Source organism: Amphiprion ocellaris, chromosome 7, assembly GCF_022539595.1.
Source record: "Amphiprion ocellaris isolate individual 3 ecotype Okinawa chromosome 7, ASM2253959v1, whole genome shotgun sequence".
NCBI lineage: Eukaryota > Metazoa > Chordata > Actinopteri > Pomacentridae > Amphiprion > Amphiprion ocellaris.
Window position 1 is genome coordinate 18,479,310 of NC_072772.1, and position 15,970 is coordinate 18,495,279.

At 37.7% G+C, this 15,970-nt stretch overlaps 1 protein-coding gene and 1 long non-coding RNA gene across 2 annotated transcripts; one reads left to right on the plus strand and one right to left on the minus strand.

Annotated features, from left to right (window-relative positions):
• Positions 1–2,208: 2,208 nt before the first annotated feature.
• LOC129349335 (lysophosphatidic acid receptor 6-like) lies at positions 2,209–4,713 on the plus strand. Its single transcript, XM_055012385.1, has one exon. It carries the CDS (start codon positions 2,286–2,288, stop codon positions 3,129–3,131), a length of 846 nt encoding a protein of 281 aa, XP_054868360.1. The 5' UTR covers positions 2,209–2,285; the 3' UTR covers positions 3,132–4,713.
• Positions 4,714–10,725: 6,012 nt separating this feature from the next.
• Positions 10,726–12,541, minus strand: LOC129349329 (uncharacterized). The gene is made up of 2 exons (XR_008602310.1): positions 12,328–12,541; positions 10,726–11,574 (listed from the first exon to the last, which is right to left on the minus strand). It is a non-coding gene; the product is annotated as an uncharacterized LOC129349329 (long non-coding RNA).
• Positions 12,542–15,970: the final 3,429 nt, after the last annotated feature.

Sequence of the window (15,970 nt, forward strand, 5' to 3'; positions counted from 1 at the left end):
ACAGAAGAAAAGTTAAATTTCTACTTCAATGTTTTGCAGGTCAATATATAATTGAGGGACTTTTGAAGTCTATGGGATATATCTTGCATACAAATGAAAAAAAATGATGTTTTATGTTCATTCTGATCGTGTCTTTACAAATTCCATAATTATTTATTATGGAAACAATCACTTATTAATAAAAATTGACTGGATAGCACTAAAATGTCAACTAAATAGAATTTAATAACAACCACCTTCTAATTTGCTAAACAATAATAAAATGAGCTTTTTCAAACATTGTTTTGATTGTGTTCTTTTTGTTAAGTTGAGATAATCATGACAGATATTTCTTTTTGGGCAAAATATCAAATTTTATATGGAAAATAACTAATTGTAACAACCCATTACAAAAACGCCTCTCAAGGAAGTGTGTTAATTCCAGATCACATGACCTGCTCCATATGATGTCACTTCCTCCTGAAGAAAAGATTGGCAAGACTCCAAGGCTTTCTGAGTTATTTAATATAAAGTAGTGTGTGAGTCAAGTGTGGATTTATCGCATGTCAACAGGTTTACTACAATATATTTATAAACAACTTTCACTTCCAGTCTTACTCAACTCTATATATAATATTTAGAAGAATCTTTCTCTAAAAATGCCATCTGGTGTTTGGTTATAGGCAGCCAGGTTGATTTTAGACCTGAGAACAGCAAAAATGTCAACTATGATACAAAAAGTCCTGCAATTATATACTGACCCTTGCATTTCTGCCGGTCTTTTCACATGGAATAGATTATCATGTAAATGTAGAACATGTACAGCATGAATGTTTGGCTCCTCTGATCTGACCTAGCTCCTCACCACAACTGCTCCACTGAACAGGCTCACAGGATTTGCTGCATGTATTCAAGGAAAATATTTTTTATCCACTTGGATTATTTTTTAAGACAAACATTCAGTGGAACAGGTAAAAAACATTGTTGGATGTACTTAGAACATGCATCCTGATTATTATCAGTATTACATTGAACGTCATTATGAAGTTTCCACTTGAGAAGTGGTGAAAACCACAGCTACAGAGAAGGAGGAGGAGGCAGTTATGTGTTTCCGCATTCTCACTCATCCTGTCAACATACTAGTGGTGGGGCTGGATCAGTTTGTTTCCACATCAGTTGAAAGATCACATTTAAATTTGACCTTTAACTTTCTCTCAGAGAAATGACCCGAAAATTTCCCTTGTAACACCACAGATATTTGTATTTTGATCATCTTTTAATGTGTTTCATCGGGCCAGGTTAAATGGCCAAGGAAACAAATGTAGTGATTCTATTTAACAGCAGGAACAAGGTACAAGAATAAAGGATTTATTATTATTGCTGCTAAAAAGCTGGTACTAAGGAGATCTTTGGATTTGTTGGGTTTGTCTCAGTAGTCAAATGTTGTAAGATCCTCTCCTTACTAGGTAAAGTGCCTTGAGATGACTTTTGTTGTGGACTGATGCAGTATAAATGAAACTGAACAGAGCCAAATTGAAATATGTTAGCAAACAATTGCACATCCAGCTGTGCTAAATATAACTGTACCTTTTGAATGAATGTAAGCTTTAAGTGCATGTCAGTGTAACCTGTATTGTGCCAATATGATGATGTGCTCTATGTAGAATTTTTAGGTTGTCTGAGCTGTGAAATAGTGGAATATCTTGAAAATATGCATATGTGTCAAAGCAACACCAGATATAATTATTTTTTTAGCAGTAATGGAAGAAGCAGCACAAACAACACCTTTGGCTGATAGTCTATTTACAGTAAAAGCAACTTGAAGCAGTTAATAATGACAATTTACATGCAAATGACCAAAAACCTTTTGCAGCTATGATCTGTGTAAGATTGACTAATATCAGAAGATATTTTCATAAAATGTTACAATAAATTTGCATAATGGTCACTCACTTACAGTGCATTGAATACTGGATATGTTACAGTAAAACTAAATGACTCATTTAGATAGTCAGTTATTGACTATCTGTGTTCCTACCTGTGTTATTTATCCCAGAAATGTGTTTATTAACAAGATATTGCATTTCAAAACCACATAAAACATGTAAACTGTTGATTCATTTACATCAGTGACCACACCTCTTGAATTGAGACATACGAGCTTCCTGTTCCATTTTTAACACCGACCCTCCCAGTTGAACTGATCACTTCACACAGAGAGCAGAAGGAAGAACTACTGAGTGGTGTGCAAAGGTGTAATATTCACTCAAGGACTCAGGAACATTGCTTTTTCTCAAAAAGCCGACATGAACAACACCACTGAGGAGGCGGTGGAGCCACAGCCGGTCTATGCTGTGCTCTTTGGCTGCATCTTGGCCCTTGGTCTGCCTCTCAACGCTGTGTCTCTGTGGATTCTGCTTCACCACCACAGCCTCAAGTCACCCAGCGCTGTCTTCATGGTCAACCTGGCAATCTCAGACCTGCTGCTCGTCATCTCCTTGCCCATGAGGGTCTATTTCTATGCAACAGGTAACTGGCCTCTAAGCAACGCAGCGTGCCTCAGTGTAACAGGACTCTTTCACACCAACATCCACTCCAGTTCTATCTTCATCACCTTCATCAGCGTGGACCGGCTGCTGGCTGTAGTTTATCCTCTGAGGTCACGGCATCTTCGAACCTCAACCAACGCCTGGAAAGGTGCTGGACTCATTTGGCTGATTTTGTTGGTGGCTATTATCTCAGTGATGGTGAGGCTTTCAGGACAACCACCACACAACCACACCTGTTTTGTACCACATGATGCAAATGATACTGATCCTGAAATATCACCAGCTGATTATCTTGATCCTGTGGTGGTGTCCATCCTGCTGGCAGTCAACGTTGTGTGCACTGCTATGGTGTTGTGGACTCTACGCAGTCATCTCAGTGACTCTGCAAAGGTCAAGAACAAGTTGAATGTAATGCTGATTTTTGTGCTGAATTTGGTCATATTCACCATATGTTTCTTACCTCTGTCAATTAGTTTGGTTACAGTTCATGACCGTTTGCCAATGATATGTCTTGCTGCTGCGAACTGTTGCCTGGATCCACTGCTGTATTATTTTTCTTTTGATGCTTTCTGGAAGAAAAAAGAAGCTGTGGAACTATCATGAGAATAGTGCAAAAAAACCCAAACATATTTACATGAGGTGGTGTCAGATCTCCAATGAGATGTAGTTTTCCTATTTTCCTGCAAAATATGGGGCATGGGATGTATATTTGGTTACAAGCTAGACTATGTGATGTTTTTACATTTGTCTTTTTATCAGGAAACCAAAAATTATTGGTAAAAAGACAAATGTGTATCATTTTTTTAACCAATTTTCTTCAGGTACTTATGAGTTTTCATTTATTGTACAGACATGACTGATCTTCTCATCATTTACCATAAGGTAAAAAGACCTTTGACATGGTTTATCATGATGCATTTAATACTAGTGTGAATTATACTCCTCTTCACTGTATGATAATGTTGGTGGTCATCCCTCTCTGTAAGGTATAAGGCCTCATTGCTGAAGTTTGATTCAGTTTTATCTTTCAGGCAAATCAGTTTTTGAATGTAACGTTTTTATTTCTGTCGATTCATTTATTTTCAGTTCTTAAATGCTTTAATTATTGCTTTTAATTATTTTACTAAATTTGCTTTTTAATATTTTTATTGTCATTGTTATCCAAGTTTTTTACTTGTGTGTGTACACCTTTAGCTTTCTTACTTGACTGCACTGTAGATGAGGCCTCCAGACTTCAATGTATTCCAAGTTTAAATAAAGATTGAAAACAATGTTTCACCATTTGTTAGCCACCCAAATGCATCCAGTGTTTTTTTGTTTTCTTTTCAGTCATCTGAACTGAACTGAGGCCGCATGTGAAACATCTATTCAGATTTTAATGCAGTTGAATGGACAAAAGGAGGCAGGAATGGTTTTTGATGTGAGACAAGGCTTCAGAAAGTCACTGATACTGACCATAGACTGTATATAAAGACGGACGTAGCACCCGGGACGTCACCCCTTGGTTTCTGCACTGAGAAAATGAAGCCTCTTCCTGGTTGACATCTTGGATTTTTGGAGACAGTGATGACAACAAGGGCGGAGCCGGAGAGCAGTGATTGGTCAGACTGACTGAGAGCCGGAGAGCAGTGATTGGTCAGACTGACTGAGAGCCGGAGAGCAGTGATTGGTCAGACTGACTGAGAGCCAGATTGGTCAGACTGGCTGAGAGCCAAGGATTCTCTGTCCCGCCCTCATTTACCGGATCTGCTGTTTAGCTACGCTGCTGCTAACAACGTTAGCCTCTAGTGATGGCTGATCGAGGCTTTGTTGAAGCTTCGACACTTCATTCAAAACATGGTTCATTACTTGAGGCCTCAATGACACACAGTGCTCGAGTAGGACATCTAGTGGTCAATAATATGAAGTGCAATCAAGATGTGGTCGTTGGTTCATGGATTGTTTTGGATTTGATTCGCCATGCACACATTCCTGTTTGACTACACTAGATGATTGTATGGGTTGTAGTGGACACAAAAATAATATTACTAGTAATAATAATGACAATAACTATTGAAGAGCACGTTTCTTATTTCCCATGTTTGTCTGTATCCCTATATACTCTTTGCTTATATTCTGTGTTATGAAACTAAACGGTGCTGCTACATTCATGAGATGTGCTCTATAAATACAGACTGATGTCATTTTCACATGGGGCTGGTGTAAATAAAGATTTTATGGATTATTATGGATTTTGGCAAAGTATGTCTTGGGGTTTATTGGTAAAGAGGTCAGTAAAGAGGGTGTGCTTATGTAACTGGTTATGAGGTTTTATTGAGAAATAATTTATCAACAGTTTTGGGACCACTGTTCCCTCTAAGCTGCGCGCGATACTTTTTTTTTTTTTTTTTTGCGCATTTATCATCTATTTTTTTTTTGCCATTTTCGAGTTTTTTTTAACTTGAGTCTCGACTCGATCGTTTTTCTCAGGAGGTTGGACTTTAGCCTTTGTGCTGGAGGGTTGAACCCTCAGTTCCAAGACTTTCAAAGCCTCCAGACCTCCCGAGTCCTCAGGACCTGAGCTTTCACACAGTCTGAGGGCTGAAATTTTCTAAGTCCCACAGTAGTTCTCTGTTAGATTGAACTTCCAGACAGTCCAAGGACTGATATCTTCTAAGTTCCTGAGTAGTTCTCTGTTAGTTTGAACCTTCACACAGTCTGAGGACTGAAATCTCAAAAGTTCTTGAGTAGTTCTCTGTTAGTTTGAACCTTCAGACAGTCTGTTAATGTTTCGATTAAATCTTTAAGGTTTTTCTTTTTAAATGTTTTACTACCTTTTAATGTTTAATTTTCTTTTTAAATCCTTCATTGTATTTTCAGTGTAATTCCTATTTGAACTTTTATTGTCTTTAAGATATAATTTTCTAATTAAACATTTAATTTTTTAATTAAATGTTTTGTCTTTTTTGGCCTTACATTGGATAGGTGTAGTGAGAGACAGACAGGAAACAGGGGAGAAGAGTCGGGAGAAGACTTGCAGCAAAACGCCACTAGCGGGACTCGAACCCGGGACACTGTATCAGGGACCAGCCCCTGTACATTGGTCACCCGCTTAACCCGTTGAGCTATATGGGTACCCATGCTTTGTCTTTTTAAGGGTTTAATAATCTGATTAAATGTTTAGCATTTTTAAAAATGTTTAACATTCTTCTTGTTTCATTGTATTCTTTAAATGTTTAATGATGGAAAATACTTCATCTGTAATTTCTGATATTTGTATTTTAAAAATTCTGTTTGATTTCATAACGACATGTATTGTATCGTGTTGAATTATCTCATTCCATATTTTGTCTGTTTAATAGAGTTAAACATTAAATTACATTACATACTATTAAACAGACAAAATATGGAATGAGATAATTCAACACGATACAATACATGTCGTTATGAAATTAAACAGAATTTTTAAAATACAAATATCAGAAATTACAGATGAAGTATTTTCCATCATTAAACATTTAAAAGAATACAATGAAACAAGAAGAATGTTAAACATTTTTAAAAATGCAAAACATTTAATCAGATTATTAAACCCTTAAAAAGACAAAACATTTAATTAAAAAATTAAATGTTTAATTAGAAAATTACATCATAAAGACAATAAAACTTCAAATAGGAATTAAACAGAAAATACAATGAAGCATTTAAAAAGAAAACTAAACATTAAAAGGTGGTATATGTACATATAATTTAATTGTATTTAATGTTTAACTCTATTAAACAGACAAAATATTGAATTAGATAATTCAACAACATACAATACATGTCATTATGAAATTAAACAAAATTTTTAAAATACAAATATTAAAAATTACAGATAAAATATTTTCCATAATTAAACATTTAAAAAATAAAATTAAAGAATATTAAACATTTTAAAAAATGCAAAACATTTAATTAGATTATTAAACCTTTAAAAAGACAAAACATTTAATAAAAAAATTAAATGTTTAATTAGAAAATTACATCTTAAATTTCTTAAATCTTTTTAATAATAAAACTTTTTAAAAGTTTTATTGTATTAATTTTTTTTGTTTGATTTAATTGCTTTTTGTTATGTAGTTTATTTCTTTAATCTTCTTTTTCTGTCAAGATTTTAACCCCAACCTTAAAAATGAAATAAACCCTTAAATCACAATGAAAATACTTCTGTTGTCACAATCATGAGTTAGTCAATTATTCAGTTTATCAATTCAACTTTATTTGTTTAGCACCTTTTACACAGATGACAAAACTAAACAAGCAAAGAGAAAAAACTATGATTAAAACTCAAAAACATTAAAAAAAAAAAAAATATTTAACATGGTAATAAAATATGTTGTGTCCAGGGGATGGAGGGAGTTTATTGAAGTCTTCTTGGGCTCACATGGGAAATCATTTAAAATATAAACTTGATATTCAGTCTAAGGAAACTGCAGAGCGACAGAAGAACCAACAATATCTCCTGTTTTCTCCTTTAATGAGTCGACTCTTCTTGTGCTTTCAGACCAAAGAACTACAGACTCTTCACAACCTGCTCAAACTCTTGGTACAGGACCTCACCACACGGGTCAAGAAGGTTTCTGTCTCATTTCTACTCTGAAGCTCACCTTCTCCTGCTCAAACTGCTGACAAATGTTTCTGCTGCTCTAAAGTCTGGTCTCCAGAACTTCCTAAAAACTCTCAAAGTCTCTTCTGCTGCAGGTTGCTTTGTAGAACTGTTCCAGAAAACCTCACTAAACTACATGGAGGGGCTTCAAGATAGTCCAAATGAAACCATACAAAAACCAAACTAGCACAACCCAAACGCTAAAGTCTCCTGCAGCCTACCAGAGAACCTCTGAGAACAGAGAATCAGGACAGGAAATCTTACCTTCTGGACAACCAACATTGGTTCACAAACAAGAATACAGAATGTGTCTGACCAAAAACCTCTAAAGACTCACTACAGCCAAGATAAAGACACAACTCAGCTGTACCAAACCCACTAATCACTGCAAACATTAGCACCATGTGGGTAAAGAACCACATTTACCAAGACAACTATCCAGTACAAAGCCCTAAAACACACCAAGAAACACATTAAAGACGATTTTACTGCTGGAAGCTGCAAGCCAACGCCTAAAGAGAAAACTAAAGCAATGGAGCCAAACCCGGTTCACTGGTGAAGAGAAGCAGAGGAAATGTTTGTCTGCAGCTAAACAAAGCAGGAAGACACTGAGCTGCTCAGGTGTTCCTGATAACACCAAGCAGCCACCTGGACAGCCAATAGGAACACAGCTTACTGGAAGTCCAGAGGGCTGGGTTAGTGAAGGAAATTTAGTTTAAAGTTGAAGCAGAAAGTTAACAAAGAAAGTTGAAAACCACCTTCTGATACCTGAAATCTCTGAGTTTTCACACAAAGAACGCCTGAAAATGTCAAACTGGTTTCATAGTAGAACCATCATTGTAAAAACGTCATAGTATGGTGTGTTGCTCAAAAAACATTAGGACCCGGCTGTCAGGGGACAAACATGTAAGAAACATGAGAACAGAGAGAACCCAACCAGTAGGTCACAGTTTATCATCCCCCAGTCATCTCCTGAAGTCCATATGGTGAGAGACATCAGTATCTGGTTGTTCATTTACCAGAGGATGCTTATAATCATGCTGATGTGGTCTGTACTCTACAGTATTTTAGTGACTCAATAAATGCCTAAGTTGTTTTTTTTAAATGCTTTTTAGTTTTTAATAAACATTTAAGAGCCTATATGTAATCAATAAATGGCCTTTGCCTATCTTAAGAAAAACTCACTCAGAACTCTGATATGTTAACAGTACTAAATAAATCAATAAATACATGCATACACACAAAAATAAGTTAATACATTAACTGTGTTAAGATAAGATTTAGATTTTTTAAAAAAGTTGTTTATGTTTTTGCAGAATCCAGTATTGCTCACTGGTTGGTCATTACATTTTGTTAGTTTGATTTCACTGTTTAAAATGATGCCACCTCTTTTCAGACAGAACCTGTGATAATAAAACAATACAAAATTTTTAGTTCCGTGTTAATAAAGCACTTAAAGCTTTAAGTATGGCTAAATGCTTTTTTCAAAATTAAATATATCACTCCTTAGGTGGTAGTGGCCCCAAGTTCAGTAAAGTTGGAAAGATATTCACAGATTCGGACTTCCAGCATCAATAACTCATTAGATATAGGTTGTCAAAACATAAACGGTGCCTCTTTCCCATTGTTGCAAGGCAGACAATGTGCTACAAGCCCAGTTTTATCAAAAGTAGCTGTCTTTCAAGCTACAGGAATAACATTGGTGTCTATGGAGTGAACAGGGTCCGTCTGCAATTTGCAAAACCGCTGCAACAGTAAAGAGAGACAAATATTCAATAACTTCACTCTTATACATTGTAGTGTCACTAAAATCACTGCAGCCTTCAACTGGCTCCTGTTGACAAAGTGTTTTAACAGAAATGTAAATGCTGTAATTTGATTCTTTTAATGAACCATGTAACTTGAATGGATGTGATGCTGGTGTGACCACAGTGCACACGTCTGATGTTGCTCACAGTGGTCCAAGGGACGCTCAGGGAGTTTGTGTGTTTGCTCAGACTCAGGAAAAATTAGAGGGAACATTGTTTGGGACTCAAGCAGTTCCTTCTTTTACTCACTATCTCCCCAGCCTTAGAAAAAAAAACCTGTTCACACGGCACAGATGAGGCTGAGGTACACAGGAAATGTTTGGCTCCATTGTACAAGTTTGGGTAAACGGTTTTGTGGGTTGCCCAGTAAGCCAGTGGGTCTGCCGTTCTTTCTACAATTGCATTTGCCAGGCTCTACTTGTGTCTTCGTCTAATAGGCTCCACAGTTGAACTGAAAAATATTGAAGATCATCATCATCATCATCACCAGAAATGTCAGTCATTCCCTATTCAGAAGAGAAAAAAAATACCTGTGGAAGGTGCTGCTGGTGGTGGAGGACGAGGCTGTGGTGGTGCTTGTGACGTAGATGACTGCTGCTTGGCATTCTTTATGTTAATTGTTGTGCATTCTGTTATTAAACGTTCTTTCACACTGGCTGCCACTCTGATTGGTGAATCCAAAAGTTTTGAACTGCAGAGCCACAAGTGTAGCAACAGTCAGTGAACTGTTCTTTTCTTTGGTTTGTAGTCTGTCAGCTAAGCACCTGACAAGGTTCTGTGCCAGGTGTTGTGGCATGGGGGTGGTGAGTTGGGAATATATATATATATATATATATATATATATATATATATATATATATATATATATATATATATATATATATATATATAATCTATCTATCTATCTGTCTATCTATCTATCTATTCTCTACGAAATACGAAATCTGACATACTACTAACTCTCAAAGCAAAGACAACAGCAAAAAAACAATCTATTCTTCGAAAAACAATTCAAATGAACAACACTAAATAGGGATCTCCTATCCCGGAACACTCGATCCCGCTGAGTGATTCACATAACAAACCGAACCAATCAGGTGATTCGAAGCAGTTGAGTGCTTCAAACGTCACTGAAGTGATTCAAACGTCACGAGTCACGTGACCAAACCACGCCTCGGCACAGTGGCTCGATACGTTTGCTTCATGAGCTACAGCGCATGTGTCGAAGCCTCGGGTATCAGAGGACCATCACTATTAGCCTCCAAAAGTGAAGATAAACTCTACAGGTAAGTCATTTTTGTAACTATTTGTACTCTTCTCCACATCTGGACAACATCACATATAAAGCAGTGACCTACATTACTGTAGCTGAAGTTACTGTAAGTTAACATCAGACTGTAACTTCTAATATAAACATGTTCTAACATCGTGTTTTAAAGTTGTTCTGTAAATCTGAGATTACGTTTCCTCATTTAGTGTTTACGCTGATGCTAAATCAGGTTTGTCAGTGTCATAAACTAGTTAACTGGAAGCTGTAGCTAAGTTTCCTGCAAGTCACAGCTGATCAATCATAGCGGATTGATAACTGCTGTTTTAATTATCAGCAGATATAAATAAATCTACGTTAATGTTCCTCCACAGAACTGTTACTGATGAATGTTAATCAGTTCAGTTCTGAGTTCATATCTGTTCTTTGCTTCAGTTTTTTTCTCTGCAACAGTGTATGGTGAGATAACTGTAGAGCTCATGTTAATGCAAATGGTACATTATAATAAAACAAAATAAACTTTATTGTCCATCTAAGGCAGTAAAATGTTCTTTGGCCTCAACCAGGAAAACAAACATACAAAAAATACAACACTCTATTGTGTTCCATTCATATCCTGCTGTGTCCACTCTGATATTTAATGTTCCAGCAGTTGGAATGAAAGAACCTTGCAGATCCTTTCCTCACTGTTAGTTTCTTTTCCTTCCAGCCTTGGTCTGGATCATTGGGAACATCTGGTCTGATGGACTGAGAGCTCCAGAGAACATGAACATCCAGCTGTGGTTGTCTGAAGAGTCTTTTCTCCTTCATCACTGTGAGGAAGAGCAGCACTGATGTCCTCCTCATCCTTCCAGTAATAACAATAATGCTGCAGATTCAGCTCCTCTCTTCAGAATACAACTTGTCTTGTGACTGTTCAGTTTTTATATTTCACTCTCAGCAACACATTTATTTCATCCATGTATTATATGTGTTTAAACATCTTTACAGTTCAGAATTGTTAAATGTAGTTTTTAAATGTGCAGTAAAGGAAATAATGAAGCTCTTGACCTCAATGTGTTGTTTTAATGCAGCATATCTGCTATAAATAATGACAACATGTACTCTGTATTATCATTATGCTACAACAGCAGAGATGAAGTTAAAGGTGATAAATGGAACCTGTGAATACTAAGAAAAGAGAATAATAAACAGCTGAAACAGTTGATCTGTCCTTCTGTAACTGAAAGCTAAACAGGAAGTGGTTCCCTGAGGATGTCGTCCATTCAGTCTACTTCTTCACAACCAGATGAGGTTTTCCTTCAGTGGGTTTCACTCAGAAGATCCTCAGTGAAAATGAGACACCTGAGATGAAGACAGACATCACAGTATCAGCATCAACAGCAGAGATTCATTTTAAAGTATCCCTGGAAAGATTTCCTATTTCATGTAGTTTTCCAAGCACTGAACAACAGAAAGGCCTGTAGTCAATTTAGCTTTAGAGGAGAGGATTTTCTAATCCAGTTTATCTGTGCTGTAATTTAAATGTAATAACTGTAGTGTTTATCAATACTTCGGTCATACTCTGGGAAGTTATTTTTGTAATCTGCACTAAGATGTACTACAACATGTGAACCAGTCATTAAACAATGTTAACGACTAGAGAGTAGATTTACTGTTTTCTCCAGTTTAATTTAAGAGACTCCGCAGATATTCAGGACTACTGGCAACACAGAACCTTACCCTTACTGTTTTAATCACATTTAGGTTTTCTAAATGTTACATTAATGTGAACCAGCGTCTCCACTGACAGTTTTATTAACTAAATGTACCACATTACACTGACAACACACTTCGGCTGTTTACATTATGACACACAACACAAACATCGTTAGCTTAATGCTACGTTAGCTTTAATAAGGCTACTACGGAGCAGCTAGCTCGATTAGCATCGCTAACATTAAAGCTAATATTTACTATGCTAACTCTCTTCTCTGGTCAACACACACAGAAATAAACTCCACCAACATCTGGAGTGCATGGTACACATTATATCTGACACTGAAGCCGCATATAAAGTGCATTCAAAGCGGCACCGTTAAGAAAATAAACACCTACCGAACAATCAGAGTCCTTTCAGTGTCCGCTGGTAGAATCAGCCGAAGGCAGAATACTGGTTAAAACAAGCCAAGGGGCAGAAAAACTGTCTGTGGAAAAGATTCTGCTGCTCCACTGATAAATAAACCAACAGTTATATCAGAATTAATCTAAATGAGTAGAGCAGAGTCTCGGCTGCCTGATCCATAGGACCTGTCAATCACTACAGACCGGACTGTCAGTCAAGTAGCCCCGCCCCCTGCCTCCGCAAAACTTTAACGCTCTATAAAAAATTCTATATTGATTTATTTTAAGATTGGCCACCTGATCTCTCATTTTGACCATGAAAACTAACGGGAAAAAAATCCTGAGCCGTAGAAAAGCAGTCTATCAAATTTTAGTTTTTCCCGTGAGGAATTGGGGTCTATGGAGCCAAAGCTTTTTGGAGCCAGCCCTAGCGGACGGTGTGATATTGCAAGTTTTCGACACTTCCGTGTTGGCTTCATTTTTGAAGCCAGACGCTACGTCCATCTTTATATACAGTCTATGGTACTGACCTGTAGCTAGTCAGGCACAAAACTTTGCGTTTTTACACTTAGGCCATTGTGCGATGCAAACAAACAACATATAACACGGTAGTTAAAGGCTTCGTTTTAGTCAGGCTTGACCAAAAAGCTGTCTAGTCCTGGTGATTTCATATTGGATGGACAGATAAGATGGTGACATCAATGTCCCCATTTAACTTTCGGCAAGAGAAAAAATGGCACTTTTTCCGAAATGTCTCTGCAGCCTGAAAGATGTGTTTTTGCATGTGCAAAAACGTAGTGTATGAACAATGTATGTGCATGTGTGTGTTTCTTACACTGTGGGAGAAAGCTGCTACTCCGACTCTGAGGGAGATCCGCCGCTACCAGAAGTACCGCCGTACACCTGCAGATCATCTCATCACCACCTGCTCTAAAGACTGGCTTCACATGGCAGTGGATGTGGGCTCATACTGCCAGTCTACCGCAGACAACGTTGTGAGGCTGTACCACGGAACACCCTGCCTGCCGCTCCAGTGAACCTCCGGATAGAGGACCTGGACCCCCTTAAAGGCTGGGTTATACTTTCCGCACTCCATGCGGTGTCTGCTCCTAAACTGCAGGGGGCAGTGTATCGCAAACACACGTCTACCTGGTCTACTGTAGTACTAAACTTCACACCATGAATTGTTCATAACCCGGTTGTCACGGTGATCTCTGTGTGATGAATCGTATGAGTGCACGTATTTCTAGACTTTAGCTTTGTTGTTGTCAGTTTCCCAATGAGACCCATACCCACTAGCTCAAAGGGTTGACAAACCTGAAGAAAAAAAGCATAGTGAAGAAATTAACTTTTTGACACCAACCAGTTCAGCCATATGGTGTGAAAGTCTGTAAAATATCTCTTGACTTTTCATTTTCTGACTGCCATGAAGCTGCTTTATGTTCCAGTCCGCCCCCCCCCCCCCCCCTTTTTTTTTTTTTATAGCTGTATGCCATAACAAGCATCTATTTAGTATCAAAATATCCAGCATCATAATGTCAGGGAGCACAAAAGGTGAGGGCCCAAATGCAGACAAAGGAAATCGTTTGAGGAGGATGAACTAGAAGAGAGCTTTAATTGCAACTGGTAAATCCAGAAAAACAGTCCACAAAACTACAAAATCCAATTCTGCAACATAAATCCAGAAAGGGCAACCACTGAGTCCAATGAAAAACCTGAGACCAAGAAACCAAACAAATGCAAAGAGTCTCACATAAAAGAAAAAACACTGGGAGAAGATGACAGCAGGAACAATAATCCATTGGGAAGACACTGGGGATACATTGACATGAACACAGGAAAAATTAATAAAAAGGAAAAAATAATAATAACCATGCCCTCTCTCAACTGTGGAGTTAAGAGTAACCTCTCACAACACACTAAAATAAGAAGCCTTGAAAGATTAGAAAACTAATAAATAAAACAATACCTTTATGGGAGTATATTGGACCTCCTGTTTGATCATCTGCTGAGCCGATTGGCACACAGCACATTCTGACACCTGTGTAAAGAACACAAGACAGCTATAAACTACACAAGTTGGATTAAGAAGAAATGTGTTTGAACTAATTTTTTCCAACATTATGTTCTACACAAAGCCAAACTGAATATGGTTGTTAGGCAAAACACTACAAAATACAAATATAAACTTGTTTGTTCTTACCCATTTATCTATGTCTTTGGTCATTCCAGGCCAGAAATAACATTTGCAAATAGCATCCATTGTTTTTTTCTGGCCACTGTAGGCTCCTGTTGGGCAGGCACCACAAACCGCTTTGGTTTTTATTTCTTTGACAGATCCCTTGGTATAATATAGTGCACCACCTGCAGCATAAATGATAAAATGAAGTATCTTATAACATGCCAAACCTTGACTTTATTTAATATGCTGTAATACTATGAAGAATTATGCTGGAGGGCTGCACAGTGGTGTAGTGGTTAGCACTTTCGCCTTGCAGCAAGAAGGTCCCTGGTTCGCGTCCCGGCTTTCCCGGGATCTTTCTGCATGGAGTTTGCATGTTCTCCCTGTGCATGCGTGGGTTCTCTCCGGGTACTCCGGCTTCCTCCCACAGTCCAAAAATATGCTGAGGTTAATTGATTATTCTAAATTGCCCATAGGTGTGAATGTGAGAGTGCTTGTTTGTCTTTGTATGTGGCCCTGCGACAGACTGGCGACCTGTCTAGGGTGTCCCCTGCCTTCGCCCGAGTCAGCTGGGATAGACTCCAGCCCCCCCCCCGCGACCCTAGTGAGGATTAAGTGGTGTATAGATAATGGATGGATGGATGAATTATGCTGGACTGATGTGACATCTATCAGTGATGTTCAGTAGCCTGATAATGTTTTAAACCTATATTGATATAAATATTTTTCAAGCTTAAAGAGGATCCTTGCACAACAGTTGATGATGCACCGTTCCAAGTTTTGTACTCACGGCTTCCTCGGCGTGCGTCTTATTTCTTTGCCTCCACAAACATCACGTCACTTATTTCAGCTGGGTATGCCAATCCATTTATTTGATTCAAAAACAAGCAAATGTCCAAAGTCAGACTCAAAAGAACACTGCCAGCCTGCGGTAAAAAACAATGAATCTCTTGTGTGCCACAACTGAACTAATGAGTGGCTCTTTATATGCGCAGCCTTTCCACATCTGAACTAATGTGTAGTTCTTTATATGCGCACTCCTCTCCAGACCTGAAATAATCAGTAGCTTCTTAAATGCGCACTCCACTTCTCCCGCAGTACCCTTCTGGTGACCTTCAAAAAATGGCTCCACCAACAGTTTAACCTATTTAGTTAAGTTAAAAAATATGGTATGTTCACACAAAATTCCATAGGTTTATGTATTTATTTACTTAAAGCATAGCATTTTATTTTCACGTTAGTTTGACAACAAGATACTGCGATGCTTTTCTGCAAATTTAGGACTTTTGTGGTCTTGTCAATCCATCTCTGTATTTGCCATGAGATTTGTAGGTCAAAATCTCACTGTACAATTGAGGGTCCATCCTTAATTAACTGTTAACTAGCAACTAAAAGGCACTTGCCACAACACTCAACTAGTTCACTCCGTTAAGATTCATGCCACACCCACTAGCA

Bases quoted from the DNA above. Each gene is read 5' to 3' on its own strand.
- LOC129349335 (XM_055012385.1), top strand. From the start codon at position 2,286: ATGAACAACACCACTGAGGAGGCGGTGGAGCCACAGCCGGTCTATGCT.